The sequence below is a fragment of the Mustelus asterias genome, chromosome 4 (genome assembly GCF_964213995.1).
Source record: "Mustelus asterias chromosome 4, sMusAst1.hap1.1, whole genome shotgun sequence".
In the NCBI taxonomy this organism is placed as follows: domain Eukaryota; kingdom Metazoa; phylum Chordata; class Chondrichthyes; order Carcharhiniformes; family Triakidae; genus Mustelus; species Mustelus asterias.
The window spans coordinates 120,678,590-120,705,069 of NC_135804.1; the positions used below are offsets into that span (position 1 = coordinate 120,678,590).

A 26,480-nucleotide genomic window follows, 5' to 3' on the forward strand; every position below is an offset into this window, starting at 1 on the left:
TTTAACGTTTACTTTTAATAAACCTAATTGGTGGGTTGTGACCTGAGCTGTGGAATCTGACAGTAAGATTATTCTTCCAATATCTGATGATGGGACAAACATAGAAGGGCTCTTTGCATTTCCACTAAGCTTATTACAGTATTCTTCCAACCTGAACAATACTATCTCAATAGGTTCTGTGCCTATTGGCTGATAATTGAATGTATAGCCAACAATGACTCACTTATGAGAGCGATCCTCAATGCTGAGCTTGGAATAAATATTTGGAATGCATTCAAAATTGCAACATTGGATAAATATAAAAAAAACATAGCAATGATATGCTGATTCATTTTTTGATGCAAAATAACACATGCTTATTTTTACCTCCAAGCCAAAGAAATGATTCTTGCCTTTGTTCAGCCAGCAAGTTCAATTATCAGAGAGTTCTGAGAGAGATCTAGTACAGATGGACTGGACATTCACCAGGAAATCTGTCAATGTGCAATGGCAGAGATATTTCAGATACAAACAAAGCATATTCCCATTAGGAAGAATTTTTTTCACAACTGTTAGGCATATAATATAGTACAAAGCCAAGACTGATGGAATCTATTCAGCTTTGCCTGTCCAAGGCCCAAGATGAAAGCGCACCAAGTCCTCTTCAGAGAGTTGCTCTACACTGGTTTTATCATCTATACTGATGAAAACCTTCAATTGCAAGTGGACAGAATATTTGGTTTGGCCATTAGTATCAGAAACTCAAATGTCATTGTCCGGGACATAAGAACATAAGAAAGAGGAGAAGGAATAGACCATATGGCCCATTGAGACTGCTCCACCACTGAACATGATTATGGCTGATCTCGGGCCTCAGCTCCACTTTCCTGCTTTCCCCCCATTACACTTGATTCCCTGAAGGACCAAACCTCTATCTATTCTAGCCTTAAACAGGGTCAATGATGGAGCATCCACAACCCTCTGGGGTAGCAAATTCCAAAGATTCGCAACCTTTCCAGTGAAGAAAGTTCTCCTCATCTCAGTACTAATGGTTGACCATTTATCTGTTTCCCCCGTGTTCCAGATTTCCCAGCCAGCAAAAACACCTCCAAGTGTCTATCCTGTCAAAACTCTTCAGAATGAAATTACTTCTCATTCTTCGAAGTGGCAGATAATATAGGTCCAATTTATTCAGCTTCACATCACAGAACAACCCACTCATTCCACGGACCAATCTAGCAAATTTGACATGGCAAGAGAAACTATTGTGAGGCTCAGCTTCAATTGAAACAAAGTTCTCTATCCCAATGTGGATTCGCCATTTCCTACCATCAAAACCATTTTTAGCCTCTCTACCGCAAAATCTCCTTAGCCAACATCGATCAATAAATGACACCAACAAACCTTCAAAAACACCTTTGTTCAGGAACACACCCAACAATACAAACAACAATGTACTATTCACCTTGATGCAAGCCCTCAGAATCTATCTTGCAGGTGCCTTTGCCTGACCTTGTGCTCCTACACAGTGCTACCCCAGTGATTGCAGTTGTTTGGAAGGTTGCTGATTTTCATGAGGTGAGACAACAGATGGCTTTGCAGGATATCTTTGAGCAATTCTGGACCCAAGGACCCTGCTTTAGGCTGCATCTCTTTGGCATGGGCAGCAGCAGTCTACAATGGCTGACTGAGGGGTAACGGTTTGCACTGGGGGAGTGGCAGTGCAGGGAGAGCAAATGTTGTAATTCTGAGAAAGGATAGCAGATTTATTCTCCACCCAACCACTACCACTTTCCCATTCTTGCACCTCCGCAATCCCACTAGCCTAATGGGGCACAGATTGCTGGACTACATTGAGAGCCTTCATGTCCCTGATCACACCCATGATGATAGCAGTCTGAGGTTGCATGACAGCACTCACTCATGGATTTCATGATCTCCATTTGAGCTTCTACTATAGGATTATGATGTTGGGAGGACTCTGCTTGTGCTGTAATGGAAGTTGAGACAACAGCCATCAGAATTTCCATGATGGATTGGTCTACCAGTGCTGTCATGGAGTTAGGCACACTTCCACTGTGGAGAAGATGGGCATTAAGCTCTGTGGGATCCCTGTGCTAAATTGTAAGTGGGCTCCCCCATGCTCCATGATAATGACAGGAGCATGTTTGGCAGGTTTGCCAATGCACTCAGCATCTCATATATGCTGCCTCTTCGAAGTCCCTTATCTGAGTCTCCTGCAGCAGAACTTATCTGCAACCCATCCTTTGGGGAACTGGTGCATGAGCCATCCTTTTCCTCCTGTCTAGCTGTAGCTGTGCCTGGCCACTCACCATGTGTTGATCCTCATTCTCTGTTGGGCTGTAAAGTATACACAATGCCAGTGTCTGATCTGCGTGTGCTTCGAGTGCCCAGGCACCAGTATCTGAAAACATAAAAGCAGAATTGGAGGGTTAGGCTGAGAGACGATTGGTGGGGGGATTTGCAGAAATTCCATGGTCACGTCTTCTGCAGTTTCCACATCTCAGAATGGGGCTGAGGCGGGAGTTGAGAAACAGCATTAAATAGCCACTTACTGTCACCCTGGATGACCTCAGTAGTGTCTGATACCACAGGCTCTGCCGCCTCCTGACCCATGTTTTAGAGCATCATTTCCTCAAGGGAGCTCAGTGGATGGAGTCGTGGTGAACCCACACCCTTCTGGTTTTCCGGAATGCCCTGGTGTTCGCACTCTACTTGGTTGATGTGCCAGCCATAGTTGAATAGATAGTAGTCTTTGGAGGTTGGGAGAGATGAATGCAATACTTGCAGAATTGGAAGGTGTAAATGAACATCTTCAACGGCAAGTGGACAGAATCCTTCATAACAGTAATGTGTTTGGTTTGGCCATTAGCATCAGAAACACAAATGGTATTGTCCAGGGTATAAGAACACAAGGAAGAGGAGCAGGAAGAGACCATATGGCCCATCTTGGTAAATTATTGTCCTTCCCTGGAGTTTTTTTGGATAATTCTTAACAAGTTACCTTTGGAAGAATGTTAAGCCATTTGGTGTGGGGTGGTGGGAGGGACGGAGTGATGTAGGGGCATGAATCAGAGGAGGTTTTCCAGGATAATATCCAGGATGAGGGGATTTCAGTTATGTGGAGGGATTGGAGAAATTAGTATTGTTCTCTGTGGAGCAAAGAAGGTTAAAGAAAGACCTTATAAAAACATTCACAATTCTGAGGGTTTTTTTACATTGAGAAAGTAGGGGGTCAGGAGCCAGAGGTCAAAAGTAAATGGAAAAAGAACGAGAGGAGAAAGGACAATATTTTTTTAACTCAGGTGATTAAGGAGATCTGGAAGGGGTTACCTGAAAGGAATCATACTCCAAATTCCTCTGAAGTTATCTCTTAAATATGATATCATTCATAATAAGAATTAGATTATTAGCTATTTACAGAATTCAAAGTGACATTTAGACATGCAAATAAAAAAGGCAAAAAATATGTGCCTGAAGCAACTCAATTACATAGGCAGCTGGGATCAAGTGAATCCCTTGAAGAGTATAAGGGGTGTGGGAGTAAAATTAAGAGAGAAATCCCAAGGTCAAAAAGGGGACACGAGATTATTTTGGCAGATAAGGCAAAGGAGAATCCAAAGATCTTCTACAAATACATTGTGGTGAACCATAGATGGTTACCACTATGGGTACTTGTACATATGTTACTCTTGTTACTGTTGGGGTTAGGGTTTGGGTGTTCCACCTGTTATTATTGTTTATGTGGTACACTCCATTTGGCTCCGCCTTCTTACGGGAGAATAAAGGTCACTGCTACTTCCTAGTAGCCTTTAGTCTGGGATAATATTGTTAAGTAGTGTGCTCCTATTTTGTCGTGAATAAAAGCCTTTATTCCCGGGTACGTCCTAGCCTCCCGTGTGAATCAATCGCGCATCATACATTAAGAGCAAAAGAGTAACAAGGGAGAGAGTAGGGCCTCCTAAGGATCAAGAAGGTCATCTATGTGCGGTTCCACAAGAGATGGGTGAGATCCTAAATGAATATTTCTCATCAGTATTTACTGTTGAGAAAAGCATGGATGTGAGGGAACTCGGGGAAATAAATAGTGATGTCTTGGGAGTGTATATGTTACAGAGATAGAGGTGCTGGAAGTCTTAAAGTGCATCAAAGCAGATAAATCCCCAGGACCTGCTGAAGTGTGTCCCAGTACATTGTGGGAGGCTAGGGAGGAAATTGCGGGTCCCCTAGCAGAGATATTTGAATCATCGATAGTCACAGGAGAATTGCCTGAAGATTGGAGGGTGGCAAATGTTGTGCCTTTGTTTAAAAAGGGCTGCAGGGAAAAGCCTGGGAACTACAAGCCGGTGAGCTTCGCATCTGCGGTGGGTAAGTTGTTGGAAGGTATTTTGAGAGACAGGATCTACAGGCATTTAGAGATGCAAGGATGGATTAGGGACAGTCAGCATGCTTTGTGAGTGGAAAATCATGTCTCACAAATTTGATTGAGTATTTTGAAGGGGTAACCAAGAAGGTAGATGAGGGCAGTGAGTTGATGCTGTCTACATGGACTTTAGCAAGGCCTTTGACAAGGTACTGCATGGTAGGTTGTTGCATAAGGTTAAATCTCACGGGATCCAGGGTGAGGTAGCTAAATGGATACAAAATTGGCTTCTTGACAGAAGCCTGAGGGTGGTTATAGAGGGTTGTTTTTCAAACTGGAGGCCTGTGACCAGCGGTATGCCTCAGGGATCGGTGCTGGGTCCACTGTTATTTGTCATTTATATTAATGATTTGGATGAGAATATAGGAGGCATCGTTAGTAAGTTTGCAGATGACATCAAGATTGGTGGCATAGCGGACAGTGAAGAAAGTTATCTCCGAAAGCAACAGGATCTTGATCAATTGGGCCAGTGGGTTGACGAATGGCAGATGGAGTTTAATTTAGATAAATGCGAGGTGATGCATTTTGGTAGATTGAACCAGGGCAGGACTTATTCAGTTAATGATAGGCCATTGGGGAGAGTTACAGAACAAAGAGATCTAGGGGTACATGTTCATAGTTCCTTGAAAGTGGAGTCACAGGTGGACAGAGTGGTGCAGAAGGCATTCAGCATGCTTGGTTTCATTGGTCAGAACATTGAATACAGGAGTTGGGACGTCTTGTTGAAGTTGTACAAGACATTGGTAAGGCCACATTTGGAATACTGTGTACAGTTCTGGTCACCTATTATAGAAAGGATATTATTAAACTAGAAAGAGTGCAGAAATGATTGACTCGGATGCTACCGGGACTTGATGGTTTGAGTTATAAGGAGAGATTGGATAGACTGGGACTTTTTCTCTGGAGCGTAGGAGGCTGAGGGGTGACCTTATAGAGGTCTATAAAATAATGAGGGGCATAAATCAGCTAGATAGTCAATATCTTTTCCCAAAGGTAGAGGAGTCTAAAACTCGAGGGCTTAGATTTAAGGTGAGAGGGAAGAGATACAAAAGTGTCCAGAGGAGCAATTTGTTCACACAGAGGGTGGTGAGTGTCGGGAACAAGCTGCCAGAGGTAGTAGGAGAAGTAGGTACAATTTTGTCTTTTAAAAATCATTTAGACAGTTACATGGGTAAGATGGGTATAGAGGGATATGGGTCAAATGTGGGCAATTATGACTAGCTTCGTGGTTTAAAAAGAAGGGTGGCATGGACAAGTTGGGCCTGTTTTCATGCTGTAAACCTCTATGACTCTATGATTCTAATTGGATTTTTGTTCTTGAATGAATGCCTTTGCAAATTGATTTGTCTGAAGCACTTGGAAGGATCAATTGTCAGGCTGCCCATACAAGGACAGTAGTACCAATCCATCCCCACCTAGCAGGGAATTCCTTAATTTTACTGCATCTCTGCTGTATCTTGTGGTAAACGTATTGTTCTGTTTGGGTTATATGTTCTTTACAGCCTGCAAAAAGAGCTTGCAGTAACCACTTTTTAATCCAATGTGTGTTGTGACCAGGAGGAAAGGACTACAACTGCTGCAGGACATCATCATTAAACGATCAGAATCTAGGAATGCTTAAGCAAAATCTGTGGAGAGCGATATCAGTTCCTGGAGCACTGGGGAGAGACATAAAAATCTGTCAGCACAGGGGGCCAGAATGTAGCAGGACTGAAGACAGTTGTGAAATCTGGACCATTGCAAGGAGGGATTGCTGGAGTTTGTTAGCACTGTGGCACAGGTTTCTTGGGGTTTGTAAGTACTGTCAGGATGCCAGGACTAGTAGCAATAATAAAGAACTTGTTGGGGAAGGAAGCTGTGGGACCTGGAGGGAAGTCCCAATATGTGTCAGCAGTAAGGTGGCTGCTGGGGTCAGGAGCACTAAGGATGTTTCTACGATGTGTCAGAACTGGGGTGATCCTATTGCCTGGTAGAGTCAGGGCATAAGAATTGGTACTGTAGTTGTTGGGGGAATGTCAGGATCTAGAAAGTGAGGGAGGGTTTTTTGGGCATTGGGAGCAATAGGGGATGTCACCCTGCTCATGCAGCACTGTGGGATAGATTTCTAGAGTCTGCTCACAAGTCATTCTCATCTTGGGGTTTGAGGCAACTGTAGGGTTTGGCAAATCTAAGGGTTTGGCACGACAGTGTGAAGATGCACCTAGTGTGGAAATTGTGGTGTTCTTCAGGCTCACAGGCCAAGCCTCTGCTAATGCTATTTTATAGCTGGGATATGTGTTGCATTTTCAGCACCTTGGAGTGACTCGCCTGCCCATTCTCCTTCAGAGTGAAAGAATACACAACCTCTACCTGGTTCCTGCCATGTTGATCCAATGCATCTTTTTCAGGAAGTGGGGATTTAAAACATAGGCTGTACTATTCTGCGACTGGCTCATGGAACAATGCAGTGTGTCTCCAGGCATCTTAATATCACAGATGTATCAGTAGTATTAGTAATAAACTCCTCATGTAAATGCTGTGATGCTACTGCTGTCAGAGGTGTTGCATCTCTCAAAAGTGTGCAGCCTTGGCTTTCTATTTTTATCTCATAAGAACATAAGAACTAGGAGCAGGAGTAGGCCATCTGGCCCATCGAGCCTCCGCCATTCAATAAGATCATGGCTGATCTTTTCGTGGACTCAGCTCCACTTACCCACCTGCTCACCATGACCCTTAATTCCTTTACTGTTCAAAAATTTATCCATCCTTGCCTTAAAAACATTCAATGAGGTAGCCTCAACTGCTTCACTGGGCAGGGAATTCCACAGGTTCACAACCCTTTGTGTGAAGAAGTTCCTCCTCAACTCAGTCCTAAATCTGCTCCCCCTTATTTTGAGGCCATGCCCCCTAGTTCTAGTTTCACCCACCAGTAGAAACAACTTCCCTGCTTCTATCTTATCTATTCCCTTCATAATCTTATATCTTTCTATAAGATCTCCCCTCATTCTCCTGAATTCCAATGAGTATAGCCCCAGTCTACACAGTCTCTCCTCATAAGCCAACCCTCTTAACTCTGGAATCAACCTCGTGAATCACCTCTGCACCCCCTCCAGTGCTAGTATATCCTTTCTCAAGTAAGGAGACCAAAACTGTACACAGTACTCCAGGTGTGACCGCACCAGCACCTTATACAACTGTAACATAACCTTGCTGTTTTTAAACTCCATCCCTCTCGCAATGAAGGACAAAATTTCATTTGCCTTCTTAATTACCTGCTGCACCTGCAAACCAACTCCTTGTGATTCTTGCACAAGGACACCCAGGTCCCTCTGCACAGCAGTATGCTGCAATTTTTAACCATTTAAATAATAGTCCATTTTGCTGTTATTCCTACCAAAATGGATGACCTCACATTTACCAACGTTATACTCCATTTGCCAGACTCTCGCCCACTCACTTAGACTATCTATATCCCTTTGCAGACTTTCAGCGTCCTCTGCACACTTTGCTCTGCACTCATCTTAGTGTCATCTGCGAATTTTGACACACTACACTTGGTCCCCAACTCCAAATCATCTATGTAAATCGTAAACAATTGCAGTCCCAACACTGATCCCTGAGGCACACCACCAGTCACTGATCGCCAACTAGAAAAACACCCATTTACCCCACTCTTTGCTTTCTGTTAGTTAACCAATCCTCTATCCATGCTAATACATTACCCGTAACACCGTGCACCTTTATCTTATGCAGCAGTTTTTGGTGCGGCACCTTGTCAAATGCCTCCTGGAAATCCAGATACATCACATCCACAGGTTCCCTATTGTCCACTGCACATGTAATGTTCTCAAAGAATTCCACCAAATTAGTCAAACATGACCTTCCCTTCATGAACCCATGCTGCATCTTACCAATGGAACAATTTATAGCCAGATGTCTCGCTATTTCTTCCTTGAGGATAGATTCAAGCATTTCCCTACTACAGAAGTTAAGCTAACCGGCCTATAATTGCCCGCCTTTTGTCTATCTCCTTTTTTAAACAGTGGCGTCACATTTGCTGTTTTCCAATCTGCGGGAACCATCCCAGAGTCCAGCGAATTTTGGTAAATTACCACTAGTGCATTTGCTATTTCCCCCGCCATCTCTTTTAGTACCCTGGGATGCATTCCATCAGGGCCAGGAGACTTGTCTACCTGTAGCCCCATTAACTTGCCCAACACTACCTCTTTCGTGATAATGATAGTTTCTCGGCCCTCACCTGCCATAGCCTTCCTGTCATCAATTTTTGGCATTTTGTTTGTGTCTTCCACTGTGAAGACCGACACAAAATACCTGTTCAATGCCTCAGCCATTTTCTCATTTCCAGTTATTACATCCAATCCCCCATCCCATCTCATGGTCGTATGCCATCAGAGACAGAGGATACCTCGAAACCTGCTCACTGCTAAACTATGTGGTTGAAGTGTTCTTGTGAAAAGATAGTTACACTTGTTTTCCTACAGCGGAATATATTGCACCTTCCTCCATTTCTGTGGATGGTATAAGTATAAAATAAATAGTTGGCAACTTTGAATAACCGTGCAGTTTCTACAGCCATGAGACTGGGATTGGAGAATCACATGTAAGGAACATGTTCATTAAAATGAATAGGCCATCACATAAAAAATAAAATCTTATGGTAACAATCAAGAAGTGAGTTTTGAGTTTTATTTATTATTGTCACAAGTAGCCTTACATTAACACTGCAATGAAGTTACGATGAAAATCTCCTTGTCCCCACACTCCGGAGCATGTTTGGGTACACTGAGGGAGAATTTAGCACGGCCAATGCACCTAACCAGCACATCTTTCGGACCTGTGGGAGGAAACTGGGGCACCCGGAAGAAACCCACGCAGATACAGGGAGAACGTGCAGACTCCACACAGACAATGACCCAAGCCATGAATTGAATTGGCGCTGTGAGGAGCAGTGTCAGCCACTGTGCCACCGCTGTAAGTTCACTTACATGCTATAAAAATGATCAGCTTTTACAAAGCAGCAAAATAAACAAATCCTCAGAAATATAGATATAGATAATGGGAATATATTCAGCACCATGTTGACTCAAAATATCTTACACAAGAGCAGAGAGAATGAAAATGGCCCATGCTATTAATTTATTTAATTGTATACAGATGAAGGGCAATATCCCAGAATTTACTTTTGCTCTTATAAATGGGAAACAGTCTGAAATTGTGGTTGTTTGTTTCGGAAGTGTATGTTTGTTATACGCACCTCTGTAGGTAAATGTTTACAAAGTATGTAAAAATTGGCTCCAATTCTATCGTTCACCACCTGGATTTCTGGTATATGACAAGAGGCGTTTATTTACATTATATTCAAATTGATGAGTTGGGAGTAATGTGTGCCCATTCAGCCTCAACTTGTAGCCAGCACCAGCAAAGCAATTTTACACTGTGAAGGTGGCACTTCTGTTGTGTCTCTGTTGCTGGGCAACCTGACAGCTCACACCATGAGTATCTTTTAATTACAATCATGCACATTCCCTCTGGAGCGTCATGTGTGTTGCATTTATGCGCCAAGACGTTGAAATTCATTACTGAGCGTGGTGTACACTAATTTTTTTACTTCAGAGCTTATTGCACATGTTAATGTTGTAAAATGTAATTGTGGGCAAAATTATGTATGTATTTTTAAACCTTATGTATGTGTTTTTTACTGATATTTTATGACCAGAATTACATTCCAACAGTCTACAACAGTGTACTAACAAGGAACAGCAGATTGTGCTTGATATGCACAATTCCCACATAGTCAGTTTCTAAAATTGACAGGAAGCCACAAAGCAAACGTGAAACCATTCACCACGGCAAGGCTGATAATACAAGGTTAAGTTACACCTTTCAACTTTTGCACATCTCCCAAAATCAATTGAAAAGTGGCAGTGACACTACCTGCAATGACCTGTCTCTAATTGTCGTACAAAAAACCAAGTATAAAATGAGCACCAGCCTAAGTTTCTTTCTCCCTACTGAGGACAGAATCTTTAATATATCTTTTCCCATGCCCCATGGCCATTGAACTTTATTAGTAAGTCAACAAGTTGCCCGAACTAAATGGCAGAAGTGAAAGGTAAGAAAATTTTCATTTTCATTCATTATTAATCCCCATTATTAATCCTCAAATAATCCCCATAGAGGTGCTGTAGATCCAAGTTTGAAACCTGGACAGACCAAAGGGATTAATTTTAATGAGATCGCTGTTTGATTAGTGGCACAGCTGCAAAACATCGCTCAATATATTGTCACATTTCAGCAAGTAGAATGGTACTGCTGTGATCACTAACAAGATTAATCACTATTTAGAATGAGATCAGACCCCAGATGAGTGTGAGACAAGATGCAATATTAAATGACATCCATAGGCATGAGAATTGGCATCTCTAAAGAGAAGCACGGTGGCACAGTGGTTGGCACTGTTGCCTCACAGTGCCAGGGACCCGGGTTTAATTCCTGGCTTGGATCACTGTCTGTGTGGAGTTTGCATGTTCTCCCTGTGTCTGTTTGGGTTTCCTCTGGGTGCTCTGGTTTCTTCCCACAGTCTGAAAGACATGCTGGTTAGGTGCATTGACCCGAACAGGCACCAGAGTGTGGTGACTGGGGGAATTTCACAGTAACATCATTGCAGTGTTAATGTAAGCCTTACTTGTGACGAATAAATAAACTTAAAAAAAAAACTTTTAAGGATAATACAAACTAAAATTCAGCTAGGCAAAATAAAGGGATGGAAGAGGAAGCGCCATGGAAGAGAACGATGATAGCTATTGAAGTAATTAACTGTAAAGAATGAAATAAGTGAATTATTTCACAAAATGTGCTTTTTCGGATTAAAAACTAAAAGCGTTTTGTAAAAGATGAACACCAAAATAAGTGGAAGAGTAGAAAGGAAAGCTGAACTCATGTTCAACGTCATTTGCTCACTATTTATTGCACAAAATTATAGTGGCCCAAAAAAACATAATTCGAGTAATGCATTTTAAAATAATTGAATAATGATGACCATGAGTGACAGTGAAGAGACTGTACAGTGGAAGCATCATTTTTACTGCAATGCTCCAATTTAGGTCTTTGTTCAAACACCTACACAGTACTGCACATCTGTGCAGCAGAGCACATGCACATTCTTCTGCAGCATGCATCCTCAATTTTTAGTTACTGTAAATTTTAACATGTAAATCCTCATAGTATAATAGACAATCTCCCTTTTCTGTCCCCAAAAATCATGCTTTTTGCATATACTCAACATCTGAGTCAATCCCCTTTTCAGCCACAACAAGCAACACTCATATCCGTAGTCAGCTTCAACGTTTCATTCGGTTCCTTACTATCGGGTGCAACAAATCAGGAAATGATCAAATAATTTGGTCTATGACTTTAACTTGCATATGTTCGACAAAGGAAATACCTTAGACCATTGACCTTTGTATGAAATCATAGTTTAGACAAACTATGTTCCCATTGCTCATCTTTCTCTAGATTATGAAGATAAATTCACTAACTTCTTGCGTCACGAGTTACTGGGCATTAGCATCCAAATTTCCCCTAGAATTCCAAATTTAATTTATATTTTCCTGCAACTTGCTTGATGCTTCCTTTGTGAATTGAAATTTCATATGGGGAAATCTGCAATTCCTTATTTTTCAAAAGGTCTTATGATCTTCAGGCACTGGAAAATCTAATTATTTGGCTACAGCTTGCCTGGTGCATTCCCAGTTGAGTAGATGTCATCTAGATATGTCTGGCGAACATGGAATAAGAAATATTCAGCACAGCAGAAAGGCATTCAGTCCAATGTGTTTGTTCCAGCTCTTTGAAACAGCTATCCACCTAGTCCCATTCTGGTGTCCTTCTTCTTAACCCAGACATTTTTTAGGTTGACCAGACTGATTCTGGGATAGGTCCACTGTCCTGCAATGAGAAGTTGAGTGAAGTGGTCATTACACTTTTTGGAGGTTAGAAAAATGAGGGATTGAAGATTCTGAGGGGCAAAAGGCTTGAAAGATAAATGCCGAGAGGCTGTATCTGATGGCTGAAGAGTCTAGAATGAGCACGCATAATCTCATGACAAGGATTTGGACTATAAAGGCTGAGTTAAGGAAGAATTTCTGCACTCAGAAGGTTGTGAATCATTAGAATTTCTTACTCCAGAGGGCTGTGGATGTTCAGTTGTTGAATATATTTAAGGCTAAGATTAATAAACATTTTAGAATCATAGAATCCCTACAGTGCAGGAGTAGGCCATTCAGCCCATCTAGCCTGCACCGGCAACACCCTATCCCATAACCCCACATATTTGCCCTGCTAATCCCCTGATACTAAGGAGAAATTTAGCATGACCACTCAACCTAACACGCACATTTTTGGACTGTGGGAGGAAACCGGAGCACCCGGAGGAAACCCACGGAGGCACGGCGAGAACTTCACACAGTCATCCAAGGCCGGAATTCAACCCGAGTCCCTGGCACTGTGAGGCTGCAGTGCTAACCACTGTACCATCATGCCTTCCAAAACTCTGGAGAAATCATGGGATGTGGGGATGAAATGAGAAAGTGCAAGGTCGAAGGTCAGCTACATGATTGAATGGCAGAAGGAAAGAAAATAGTAAAACTTGAAAATGACTAGCTCGGTCTGAACTGGAGTTCCATTTTAAGATGTTCAAGGCCAGCTCAGATCATGACCAATCATTTCCCAAGCTTTACTTATTTTTCCTTTTGAAACAAATGGCCTACCCCCTGCTTCTATTTTTAATTCATATAATTCATAGAATCCCTACAGTGCAGAAGGAGGCCATTCGACCCATCAAGCCTGCGCTGACAACAATCCCACCCCTCTCACCTCAGGCATTTACCTTGTCTCCTGACACTGAATCGACAAATTAGGATGGCCAATCCACCTAACCAGCACATCTTTGGACTATGGGAGGAAACCGGAGCACGTAGAGGAAACCCACACAGACACAGAGAGAACGTGCAAACTCCACACAGGCAGTGACTTCAGGCTGGAATCGAACTTGGGTCCCTGGTGCAGTGCTAACCACTGTGCCACTTACGTTCTTTGCAAGTGGAGACCCAATTTCCTTTTGAATGTTGCTATTGAATTGACTTCCACAATCATTGTAAAAGCATCCCTGATATTTCAGTCCCATGACATATAGAAAAAAGTAAACTGAGAGGCAGAGAGAGAGCTCCGTCCCAGGAATGTAGCAGAGTGAAGTGGCATGGTGGCACAGTGATTAGTACTGCTGCCTCACAGCAAGAAGTCTCACAACACCAGGTTAAAGTCCAACAGGTTTATTTGGTAGCAAATACCATAAGCTTTCGGAGCACTGCTCCTTCGTCAGATGGAGTGGATATCTGCTCTCAAACAGTGCACAGACACAGAAATCAAGTTACAGAATATTAATTAGAATGCGAATCTCTAAAGCCAGCCAGGTCTTAAAGGTACAGACAATGTGGGTGGAGGGAGCATTCAACACAGGTTAAAGAGATGTGTATTGTCTCCAGACAGAACAGCTAGTGAGATTCTACAAGCCCAGGAGGCAAGCTGTGGGGGTTACTGATAATGTGACATAAATCCAACATCCCGGTTTAGGCCGTCCTCATGTGTGCAGAACTATCAGTTTCTGCTCAGCGACTCTGCGCTGTCGTGAGTTGTGAAGGCCGCCTTGGAGAACGCTTACCTGAAGATCCAAGGCTGAATGCCCGTGACTGCTGAAGTGCTCCCCCACAGGAAGAGAACAGTCTTGCCTGGTGATTGTCGAGCGGTGTTCATTCATCCGTTGTCGTAGCGTCTGCATGGTTTCCCCAATGTACCATGCCTCGGGACATCCTTTCCTGCAGCGTATCAGGTAGACAACGTTGGCCGAGTTGCAAGAGTAGGTACCGTGTACCTGGTAGATGGTGTTCTCACGTGAGATGATGGCATCCGTGTCGATGATCCGGCACGTCTTGCAGAGGTTGCTGTGGCAGGGTTGTGTGGTGTCGTGGTCACTGTTCTCCTGAAGGCTGGGTAGTTTGCTGCGAACAATGGTCTGTTTGAGGTTGCGTGGTTGTTTGAAGGCAAGAAGTGGGGTGTGGGGATGGCCTTGGCGAGATGTTCGTCTTCATCAATGACATGTTGAAGGCTCCGGAGGAGATGCCGTAGCTTCTCCGCTCCGGGGAAGTACTGGACGACGAAGGGTACTCTGTCCACCGTGTCCCGTGTTTGTCTTCTGAGGAGGTCGGTGCGGTTTTTCGCTGTGGCGCGTCGGAACTGTTGATCGATGAGTCGAGCGCCATATCCTGTTCTTATGAGGGCATCTTTCAGCGTCTGGAGGTGTCTGTTGCGATCCTCCTCATCCGAGCAGATCCTGTGTATTCGGAGGGCTTGTCCGGTGGGGATGGCTTCTTTTCCGTGTTTTGGGTGGAAGCTGGAGAAGTGGAGCATCATGAGGTTATCCGTGGGCTTGCGGTACAGTGAGGTGCTGAGGTGACCGTCCTTAATGGAGATGCGTGTGTCCAAGAATGCAACCGATTCCGGAGAGTAGTCCATGGTGAGTCTGATGGTGGGATGGAACTTGTTGAAGTCATCATATAGTTGTTTCAGCGATTGCTCACCATGACTCCAAAGGAAGAAAATGTCATCGATGTATCTAGTGTATAGCATCGGTTGAAGGTCCTGTGCAGTGAAGAAGTCTTGTTCGAACCTGTGCATGAAGATGTTGGCATATTGAGGTGCGAATTTTGTCCCCATGGCTGTTCCGTGTGCCTCACAGCACCAGGGATCCGGATTCAATTCCTGGCTTGGGTGATTGTGCGGACTCTGCACGTTCTCCCTGTATCTACGTGGGTTTCCTCTTGTTTCCCTCCCCTCCACAGTCTGAAAGATGTGCGGGTTAGGTGCATGGGACATGCTAAAATTCTCCCTCAATGTGGTGCCAGAGTATGGTGACTAGGGGATTCTCACAGTAACTTCATTACAGTGTTAATGTAAGCCTACTTGTTACGCTAACAGATAAACTTAAGTGGAGACCCAATTCCCTTTTGAACGTTGCTATTGCATTGACTTCCACTACCATTGCAAAGGCACCTCTGATATTTCAGTCCCATGAGATAGTGAGAAAAGTAAACCGGGATTCAGAGAGAGAGAAAGGGAGAGCTCCCTCACAGCAGAGTTTAACACCATTGTGTTGTGTACAGCTGTCAGCTCATCCCTGAACCCAGTGCTGGAAACACATGTGGCAATCAGATAACCCTCCCCTGACGTCACCCCAAAGGAACCCAGTGACGCTGCCGCCTCCCCAGCCCCGCAGGCGTCCTGATTGACGTCATGACCAGCCAATCGGTGGGCAGGGGGCGTGGCCTGGCGGCTGCGGAGGGGGAGGGGCGTGAGGCGTGGCCTGGCGCCACGCCTGCGCTGTTGGGTGCTAACGGCTCCGGGTTTGACAGGAGGAGGCGGAGGCGGGGGCGTTGCTGCTGCTGACGCCCGGGTTATGGCCAGAGGGCGCTGAACTTGGGTTCACCGACGGCTGGATCAGAGAGCGAGTGGGGGGCAAGAAAAAAAGAACCGTTGTCTGTGTTTATTCTTTTGCAGGAACGTGGATTTTTTTTTAAATTAAAAAAGGGTTGAAGAAGCGTTGGAGAGGAGGGTGTGTGTGTGTGGGGGGAACGCGCGAGGGCAGTTTGTCTGGGCCGGGCCGGGCCGCTCAGCGCCGGCACTTGTAGATAAACACACACCCTCCCGTGCCCTGGGGAGACAGCCCGTCCGCCACGATCCTCATTCACTCTCCCTCAACCACTCAACATGGACGGGCAGCAGCCGCCGACAGGAAACGAGTCGCCGCCCCGCAGCAAGGACAGGTCCTCTTCAAAGAAGAAACCCCCCGAAGATGACCCGAGAAACAAAACCAAGCTGGTGAGTGCTCCAACGACCATTTCACAGGCTTCAGTTTACTTGTGCTTTACCCCTACCCCTGCTGAATCAGTGAATTAACAGCTTGGTGCAAGCAAAGTCAGATAACAGTGCAATTGCAGGCCCTTCTAGTTGATGCATGCCAATTGCACACCAGTGATAACTGTTGCACTTCCAAGCGCTTTGAGACCTTCATTTTTAAAATATATATATAGTTTGCTGTTGGGTGCAGAATTGCATTGATCAGCAGTTTGCTCCTCATTTTTTTTGGCGCACATGTTGCTGAATGAATCTTTCGTCCTCCCCCAAGTTGTACAACCCTTGTGTGACATCCTGAGGGTTAGCATTTGTTTGGTGATCAATGTAAATTTCGACGATTTGTGTATCTAAAATGATCGGAAAAACACAACATATTTTCTGTATTTCCTGTATATTTATCATGTTGTGTGGAGCAGGAACCACCCACTTTGAATCTATTCCCTGATAAAAGGCTACGCTCATTTTGACATGTTAGCATACCACGTCCCGTGTACAGCAACCACACAACCCCGTGCCCAAGATTATAATAATTTGATTCAAATCTCATTAATACTTGGGACTGGGGACATTTGATGTCAGGGCAGTTTCTCTCGATGGGAAGACTAAATGGCTTGCAAATCAGAACAGAAAGGAAGGACAAGAAGTTGGCAGCTTTCTCAGTTCATGTTGATGAATTACTGATGCCAAACATAAACATGTAGATGCTAAATGTAAACATGTGGATTTCAAATCTAACACCGTATTTTGAAGTTTTACTACTTTCTGGCATGTCCATTCCTAATCAACCGGTCCAACTTGTACAATTCCTTTTTGGATAGAAGTCTGGAGCTGGGCTGGAAGCTGAGAGCCAAGACGAAACATGTGGTCATCTCTGGTACGTTGCCGGTACCACGTGATAGCGAGTTGAGGAACAGGGAGAGAGTGCAGTTAAATATGTGGTTGCAGGGATGGTGTAGGAGGGAGGGTTTCAGATACGTGGATAATTGGAACACGTTCTGGGGAAGGTGGGACCTGTACAAACAGGACGGGGTGCACCTGAACCAGAGGGGCACCAATATCCTCGGAGGGAAATTTGTTACGGCTCTTCAGGGGGGTTTAAACTAATTTGTCAGGGGAGTGGGAAAGGGAGTTGTAGTCCAGAAGTCAGTGAGGGTGGTGAGGTATTGGGGAAGGTATCAGGGTCAAGGGTGGGTACTGGTAGACAGGAAGGTGGGTTGAAGTGTGTCTACTTCAATGCAAGGAGCATCCGGAACAAGGTAGATGAACTTGGGGCGTGGATTGGTACTTGGGACTACGATGTTGTGGCCATTACGGAGACGTGGGTAGAACAAGGACAGGAATGGTTGTTGGACGTTCCGGGGTATAGATGTTTCACTAAGTGTAGGGAAGCTGGTAAAAGAGGTGGAGGAGTGGCATTGTTAATCAAGGATAGTTTAACGGCTGCGGAAAGGCACTTCGTGGGGGATCTGCACACTGAGGTAATATGGGCTGAAGTTAGAAATAGGAAAGGAGCGGTCACGTTGCTAGGAGTTTACTATAGGCCCCCAAATAGTAATAGAGATGTGGAGGAAGAAATTGCTAAGCAGATTATGGATATGTGTGGGGGTCACAGGGTAGTTGTCATGGGGGACTTTAACTTTCCAAATATTGATTGGAACCTTTGTAGGTCAAATAGTTCGGATGGGGCAGTTTTTGTGCAGTGTGTGCAGGAGGGTTTCCTGACACAATGTGTGGATAGGCCGACGAGGTGAGGCCACATTGGATTTGGTACTGGGAAATGAACCGGGCCAAGTGTTAGATTTGGTTGTGGGAGAGCAATTTGGAGATAGTGACCACAATTCGGTGTCTTTTGTAATTGCAATGGAGAGGGATAGGGCCGTACGGCAGGGCAAGGTTTACAATTGGGGGAGGGGTAATTATGATGCGATTAGGCAAGAATTAGGGGGCATAAGTTGGGAACAGAAACTGTCAGAGAAAGGAACTAATGAAAAGTGGAACTTTTTCAAGGAACAAATACTGGATGTCCTTGATAGGTATGTTCCTGTCAGGCAGGGAGGAAATGGCCGAGTGAGGGAACCATGGTTCACAAAAGAGGTGGAATGTCTTGTGAAAAGGAAGAGGGAAGCTTATGTAGGGATGAGGAAACAAGGTTCAGATGGCTCGATTGAGGGTTACAAGTTAGCAAGGAATGAGCTGAAAAAGGGGCTTAGGAGAGCTAGGAGGGGACATGAGAAGTCCTTGGCGGGTCGGATCAAGGAAAACCCCAAGGCTTTTTACTGTTATGTGAGGAATAAAAGAATGACCAGGGTGAGGTTAGGGCCGGTCAAGGACAGTAGTGGGAACTTGTGTATGGAGTCAGTAGAGATAGGCGAGGTGATGAATGAATACTTTTCTTCAGTGTTCACCAAGGAGAGGGGCCATGTTTTTGAGGAAGAGAAGGTGTTACAGGCTAATAGGCTGGAGGAAATAGATGTTCGGAGGGAGGATGTCTTGGCAGTTTTGAATAAACTGAAGGTCGATAAGTCCCCTGGGCCTGATGAAATGTATCCTAGGATTCTGTGGGAGGCAAGGGATGAGATTGCAGAGCCTTTGGCGTTGATCTTTGGGTCCTCACTGTCCACGGGGATGGTGCCAGAGGACTGGAGAATGGCGAATGTTGTTCCTCTGTTTAAGAAAGGGAATAGAAATGACCCTGGTAATTCTAGACCGGTTAGTCTTACTTCGGTGGTTGGTAAATTGATGGAAAGGGTCCTTAGGGATGGGATTTACGACCATTTAGAAAGATGCGGATTAATCCGAGATAGTCAGCACGGATTCGTGAAGGGCAAGTCGTGCCTCACAAATTTGATAGAATTTTTTGAGGAGGTAACTAAGTGTGTTGATGAAGGTAGGGCAGTTGATGTCATATACATGGATTTTAGTAAGGCGTTTGATAAGGTCCCCCATGGTCGGCTTATGATGAAAGTGAGGAGGTGTGGGATAGAGGGAAAGTTGGCCGATTGGATAGGTAACTGGCTGTCTGACCGAAGACAGAGGGTGGTGGTCGATGGAAAATTTTCGGATTGGAGGCAGGTTGCTAGCGGTGTGCCGCAGGGATCAGTGCTTGGTCCTCTGCTCTTTGTGATTTTTATTAATGACTTAGAGGAGGGGGCTGAAGGGTGGATCAGTAAATTTGCTGATGACACCAAGATTGGTGGAGTAGTGGATGAGGTGGAGGGCTGTTGTAGGCTGCAAAGAGACATAGATAGGATGCAAAGCTGGGCTGAAAAATGGCAAATGGAGTTTAACGCTGATAAATGTGAGGTGATTCATTTTGGTAGGACAAATTTAAATGTGGATTACAGGGTCAAAGGTAGGGTTCTGAAGACTGTGGAGGAACAGAGAGATCTTGGGGTCCATATCCACAGATCTCTAAAGGTTGCCAGTCAAGTGGATAGAGCTGTGAAGAAGGCCTATAGTGTGTTAGCTTTTATTAACAGGGGGTTGGAGTTTAAGAGCCGTGGGGTTATGCTGCAACTGTACAGGACCTTGGTGAGACCACATTTGGAATATTGTGTGCAGTTCTGGTCACCTCACTATAAGAAGGATGTGGAAGCGCTGGAAAGAGTGCAGAGGAGATTTACCAGGATGCTGCCTGGTTTGGAGGGTAGGTCATATGAGGAAAGGTTGAGGGAGCTAGGGCTGTTCTCTCTGGAGCGGAGGAGGCTGAGGGGAGACTTAATAGAGGTGTATAAAATGATGAAGGGGATAGATAGAGTGAACGTTCAAAGACTATTTCCTCGGGTGGATGGAGCTATTACAAGGGGGCATAACTATAGGGTTCGTGGTGGGAGATACAGGACGGATACCAGAGGTAGGTTCTTTACGCAGAGAGTGGTTGGGGTGTGGAATGGACTGCCTGCAGTGATAGTGGAGTCAGACACTTTAGAAACATTTAAGCGGTTATTGGATAGGCACATGGAGCACACCAGGATGATAGGGAGTGGGATAGCTTGATCTTGGTTTCAGATAAAGCTCGGCACAACATCGTGGGCCGAAGGGCCTGTTCTGTGCTGTACTGTTCTATGTTCTATGTAGAAGTCGACAGAAAAAGTTTAAATGAGTAAAACAATGGTATAGTGGCATCGCCACTGCAACTGATGGCCTATCAGGATGACAAATTCTTGAACACACATTTCTTTAAGACAAAAAGCAGGGAGAATGTGTTGAATTGGATAACGTTTTCAAAGAGCAGGCACGATGGGCTGAATGGCCATCTTTCTGTTCAGCATGATTCTATGTCACCACTCTGTCATAGTAATCAAGAATAATCCAGATGCTTTTGGGACATGAGTTCAAATCCTGCCACGGCAGCTGGAATTTGAATTCACTTCATAAAACTGGAATATAAAGCTAGTTTCAGTAGTGAAGTTATCACCTGTTGTAAAAACCCATGTCCGTTATGGAAAGAAATCTGTCATCCCTATGTGGTCTGGCTTATGTTGACTTTAGACCCATGGAAATGTGGTTGTCACACAATGCCACACGATTCAAGGGCAATTAGGAATAGGCAACAAACGCTACATCCCATGAAAGGATAAAAAAGATGTTTGAAGCGCTGTTAGGTCAGGCACATTGTTGGTCAAAAAAAAAACTAAATACATATCTTGTAAATACTTTTTCCCTGGATGTAAAAGTTTTATGTATTTAAGGGGAAGTGATTGTTGTACTTTGTGTTAAGGATGAGCTATTAAATCACCAAAAGAGCTGATATTAATGACTGAAGGGTTGAAGAAAGAATCCTCTAATTAATATACTCCAATTCAGTCACCAGTTACTGACAATTTTAAAAGTAAGCATGTATCAATTTTTGGAAACTTTGAAATGAACAATTTGGCACACTTTTTTTACACTTCCCATGTGCATTACATGTGTTTATTAAAATATGTAAAGATGCAATCATTTGCTTTAGTGGTGTTCCAAAGAGGGCTCCTTGTACATATAGTTTTGGTTTCTTACAAATGAACTATCAGACCTATTGCTTGGACTTATGTTCATTCTTCCAGGAATTGGAATCTTACTTTGATGACTTGCTGATGCCAAACACAAACATTTGGATGCCAAATGTAAACGTGCAGATTTCAATACCAAACACTGTGCTTTGATGTTTTCCTCCTTTCTTGCAAGTTCATACCTTCTGAATTGGTTAGAATTATTCAACGATTGAAATTCATTCTTTTTGTAATGTAATTGGTCTGTTAACAATGTTTTAATCATTGTAAGAACAAACCTACATTCGGCAGCCCGACCTACCCATTGAGTTGTGCAGTTCATTCCAACATTGTGGTCTTTAACTGAGTTACTTGTCTTCATTCTGGCATTCTTCTGAACATTAATGTGCTGCTACTCAAGTGTGTCCAGTAAAAACAATATAGTGGTTTCACCACTCTTAATATGACGCTTTCTGGGGTTGCAGAGTTGCTAGTGAACTATATGATTAACCCTTGTAAGGTATCCTTTTGTTAATTTATTTTATACAGTTGACCTTCCAAAGAAATGAGCAAGCCTAACAGGCAGTTGCTTCTTGAGTACATGATGTGACTTGATTTAGTGTGCTTGAAGACACAAAGTGGTTACTGTACTCAGCAGTGGTCTCATCCTATTATGAATTTTAAATATTTTTGCATCCTGAATTTTAGCTAGCTTGTTATTCAGGACTTAAGCACCATTTCTCTCAATCACACTATTGTTTTGCAGTTGTAACCTATTTAGAATTCTCAATAACTGCACATACCAAAAAGAACAGGCTAAACATCAGGAGAGGAACACTTCACTGGCTGGCAAGTGTAGGATTAAGAGACATGACTGTAAAATTAAAGCCAAACAGTTTGGTGAAATTATGAAACACTCCTCCCAAAGGGCAGTAAAAAATTGGAACTTACTTCCTCAAATTGATATTTATGCTAGATTAGTTAATTTTGGGGTGGCACAATGGTTAGCACTGCTGCCTCACAGTGCCAGGAACCTCTGTTCGATTCCCGGCTTGGGTCATTGTCTGGGCGGAGTTTGCAAGTTCTTCCTGTGTCTGCGTGGGTTTCCTCCGGGTGCTCTGGTTTCCTCCCACAGTCCAAAAGATGTGCTGGCTAGGTGCATTGGCCATGCTAAATTCTCCCTCATTGTTACCCGAACAGGTGCTGGAGTGTGGCGACAGAAACTTCATTGCAATGTGAATATAAGCCTACTTGTGACAAATGAATAAACATTAACTTTAAAGCTGAGATTGATAGTGTTTTGTTAACCTATTAACCTATGAAGGGATATGGGGCAGAGTTAGTTATTTGGAGTGAAGCCACAAATCGGCCACCTCAGTAAATGAGGGGTGAAATGGTGAGCTCCTGTTCGTATCTTGTTCACATCTTGGCTGCCACCTTTTTAACTTGGTTGTTAGAATTAATTTTGACATCGCTGAAATTCTGAGGCTTCAATATTAGAAATTCCAAACGACTGCAATCAAAATCAGCTTTATACAGAAAGCATTATTGTGAGTCACCTAAAATTTAGATGTGATGGCTAAATAGTTCGAATTGGGGCTGGATGCAAAGTGTTTAAAAAATAAACTCGGTATTGCAAATATTGTATAAGTATAAGCTTTTGTACAAATTATTCCACTCGCTATTTAATGTTTTAAATAAAATGTCTTGGTTCTTGGCTTGGAACATAGGGCTTTTGTGCAGCTGATGGCCTGATAGAATGACAGATTCTTGAACACATACTTCTTCAGGAATAAATGAAGGGGAGTGTGTCAAATTGGATAACTTTTTCAAAGAGCGGGCATGATGGGCTGAATGGTCCCCTTCTGTTCAGCATGACTCTGTCACACTATGTTCCATAAAGTAACGTATCAGTTCTGTACTGAGTTGTCTTCATGCACAGATGACTCGGTGTGCTAATGAAGTAAAAAAATAACTGATCTTAGCACTTTTTTTGCACAAGACTTGATTGACAGGCAAGAGTAATGGCCAATAGCAAATTTTACAATCTATTTTTTGTGGTTACTATTGTCTCAATTAAACATAATATAGCAAATGTTGAGAACAACATTTAGATATCATCTGACAGATCTATGGCATCTATAAATGAATGGGTGCTGATACTTTCTTTGCTCCTTCAATGAAATGAATGCTGCAATGTCACCTGAGTTTCACTATTAGCACAAGAGGAGACAGTTGCTCTGACTCTGCCTCTCTCCAAGTTGTAGATCAAAATAAGTTCAACTCTCATAAATGGAAGGAATTCCAGAAAATGTGGACTGAATACCAAGTTACAAGTTTTGGTACTCTGTCTTTATGTCCGTATTGATTTACTAAATTTTGATTGAGTGAAAATATTTCATACTACTATAGAACTTCCATACTCTGATCTTTTTCTTGAATAGTAGTTCTCAGTACGAAGTAGCTGAGGCATTTTTTCTGCCAGCTAAATTTGTACAAAAATAATTCTAAATGAGTAATGTGTGAATCCAGAATCTCAGAATTGTTGCAGTGCAGGAGGAGGTCATTCGGCCTTCATGTCTTTACTGGCTCTGTGAATGGGAATTATGATTTGGTGCCATTCTCCTGCCTTTTCCCTATATTCCTGCACATTGCTTCTGTTCAACTAATCATCTAATGCCCTCTTGAATGCCTTGATTAAACTTGCCTCCATCACACTTCCAGGCAGTGCATTTTAGACCTGAACAACTTGCTCTGTGTAAACATTTTTCTCACAATGCATTTGCTTCTTTTGCAAGTCATTTTAAATCTGCCCTCTTGTTCTCAATCTTTTTATGAGTGGGAACAGTCTCCTTAACTACTGTCCAGCCCCCTAATGATTTTGACCACCTCTATCAAATCTCCTCTGTTTTATCCCCACAGTTTACAGTGGCATAGTTTTGTGTATTGATGTGCTAATGTTCTGTAGGAGTCTACTCTGACCTCAGTTACAGCAGGAGACTCATAGGATGACTTTTTAAACACATCCCTGAAGAGATCAAAAACATCCCCACTGACTGAGTGGAGACCCTGGCTTGTGAACAATCAAAATAGAAAAGGTTTATTCGGCAAGGCACTGAACACACTTCATGCAGAGAGCACACAGACCTCCAAACACCTCTGCATGACCCTTCAAATGCCACTCCATCTTGTTAAGTCTACAGTTGGCACATTGGACATATAGGCCATCTCCAAATCCATTGAACTGTAGTGAAAGCAAGTCATCTTCAATTCCAAGAGACTACCTAAGGACGAGTGGGAAATAATTTATTACCAAGCTTCACAAGTGGTCATATTCAGTTGTACTTCACTAAGATTGTAATTTCAGAGTGGCACAGAGCTAGTAATCGCACATTTGTCGCACAGTTCAATTGAAATTGGTTTCAACCAGGCAGTCTGCTGTTGTAGTCTGTGTGCAACTCAGGAGAGAATTCTATGCAACTGTGCATGTACAGATGTTCCCTCCCATGGCTGCACCTGCTTATCATTTAAATTAACTCCGTGTATGATTTTTAAGAAGTATTAAGGTGTTGGCATTTTCTAAACCTAGTCTGATGCTCCAAACTGTGTTGAACATAATTGGTGTTAACTCTGACTCTAGAGACTTGTACTACAGTTTTAATGTTGTGGTAAATTGAAGCTGTTTTGTACAGATGTTACAAGTTGTATTACGTCCTCGTGTAGGCTTTAATTAAGTTACAATTGTACAACCACTTTGATAAATTTTGTATAAGTCTTGTCCTTGAGAAGTGTTTCTGTTTTCCCAGCAACGTAAAAATAGTAATGTGATTCATATGGAATGATACATTTCATAATAGATTTGTCTGTTCACAGGCTTGCTGAAGTTCAGTTCAGAGTGAAATGTGATATGCCCCACATGGAGTCTACTTCTGCTCCAGGACAGGATGTACTATTTCCTCTAGCCATTTGAGCAGATTTCAAACATGCCTTGTGTATTGTGCATTTGTGCAGCAGTGATCACATATCTCATATCTTGACATCCATGATACATGCATGTCCTGGAATGTGCTTTTCTCGTGATAGCAAAGGCTTGATTTTGTTTAATGCTTGCTTGGACGACTTAATCAAGACCTGGATATGTGTCTTGTTGGGAACTATTGATATACGCTTTGGTTTATTACTCTGTCATTAAATGTATCCTACTTTCTAACCAGTGAAAGAATTGCTATGGCTTGGCTCAAATGTTTGAGCAGTGACGTACAATAATAAACTAATCTCAGAATCTATTTATAAACTGTAAATATTTGAAATAAATGTGTGACACAATTTGGGATTAATGTGTTACAATACCAATATTAGTATATACATTTGTTATATACTTCACAACTAATAAACAACGTTATATAAACGATCTGGAAGAAGGTGTAACTGGGGTGATCAGTAAGTTTGCGGACGACACGAAAATGGCTGGACTTGGAGTTAGTGAGGAACATTGTCAGAGGCTACAGAAGGATATAGATAGGCTGGAAATTTGGGCAAAGAAATGGCAGATGGAGTTCAATCCAGATAAATGCGAAGTGATGCATTTTGGTAGAGCTAACGTAGAGGGGAGCTATACGATAAATGGCAGAACCATAAAGGGTGTAGATACGCAGAGGGACCTGGGTGTGCAAGTCCACAGATCTTTGAAGGTGACGTCACAGGTGGAGAAGGTAGTGAAGAAGGCATATGGCATGCTTGCCTTTATAGGACGGGGCATAGAGTATAAAAGTTGGGGCCTGATGTTGCAGTTGTATAGAACGTTGGTTCGGCCGCATTTGGAATACTGCGCCCAGTTCTGGTCATCACACTACCAGAAGGACGTGGAGGCTTTAGAGAGAGTGCAGAGGAGGTTTACCAGGATGTTGCCTGGTATGGAAGGGCTTAGTTATGAGGAGAGATTGGGTAAACTGGGGTTGTTCTCACTGGAAAGACGGAGGATGAGGGGTGACCTAATAGAGGTGTATAAAATTATGAAAGGCATAGATAGGGTGAACGGTGGGAAGCTTTTTTCCAGGTCGGTGGTGACGTTCACGAGGGGTCATAGGTTCAAGGTGAGGCGGGGGAGGTTTAACATGGAT

At 43.3% G+C, this 26,480-nt stretch overlaps 1 protein-coding gene across 5 annotated transcripts in view; it reads left to right on the forward strand.

Moving 5' to 3' along the window:
* Nucleotides 1-15,871: 15,871 nt before the first annotated feature.
* Nucleotides 15,872-26,480, forward strand: part of diaph2 (diaphanous-related formin 2) — an 852,337-nt gene continuing 841,728 nt past the window's right edge. For 2 of the 5 annotated variants that reach the window (XM_078211681.1, XM_078211683.1), the window contains exon 1: nt 15,879-16,354. In XM_078211681.1, coding sequence (XP_078067807.1) covers nt 16,244-16,354 — 111 coding nt within the window. In that variant the 5' untranslated portion in view covers nt 15,879-16,243. Of the gene's footprint in view, nt 16,355-26,480 lie in introns of all 5 variants that reach the window. The other 3 variants (XM_078211678.1, XM_078211682.1, XM_078211680.1) reach the window with 2 other exon arrangements.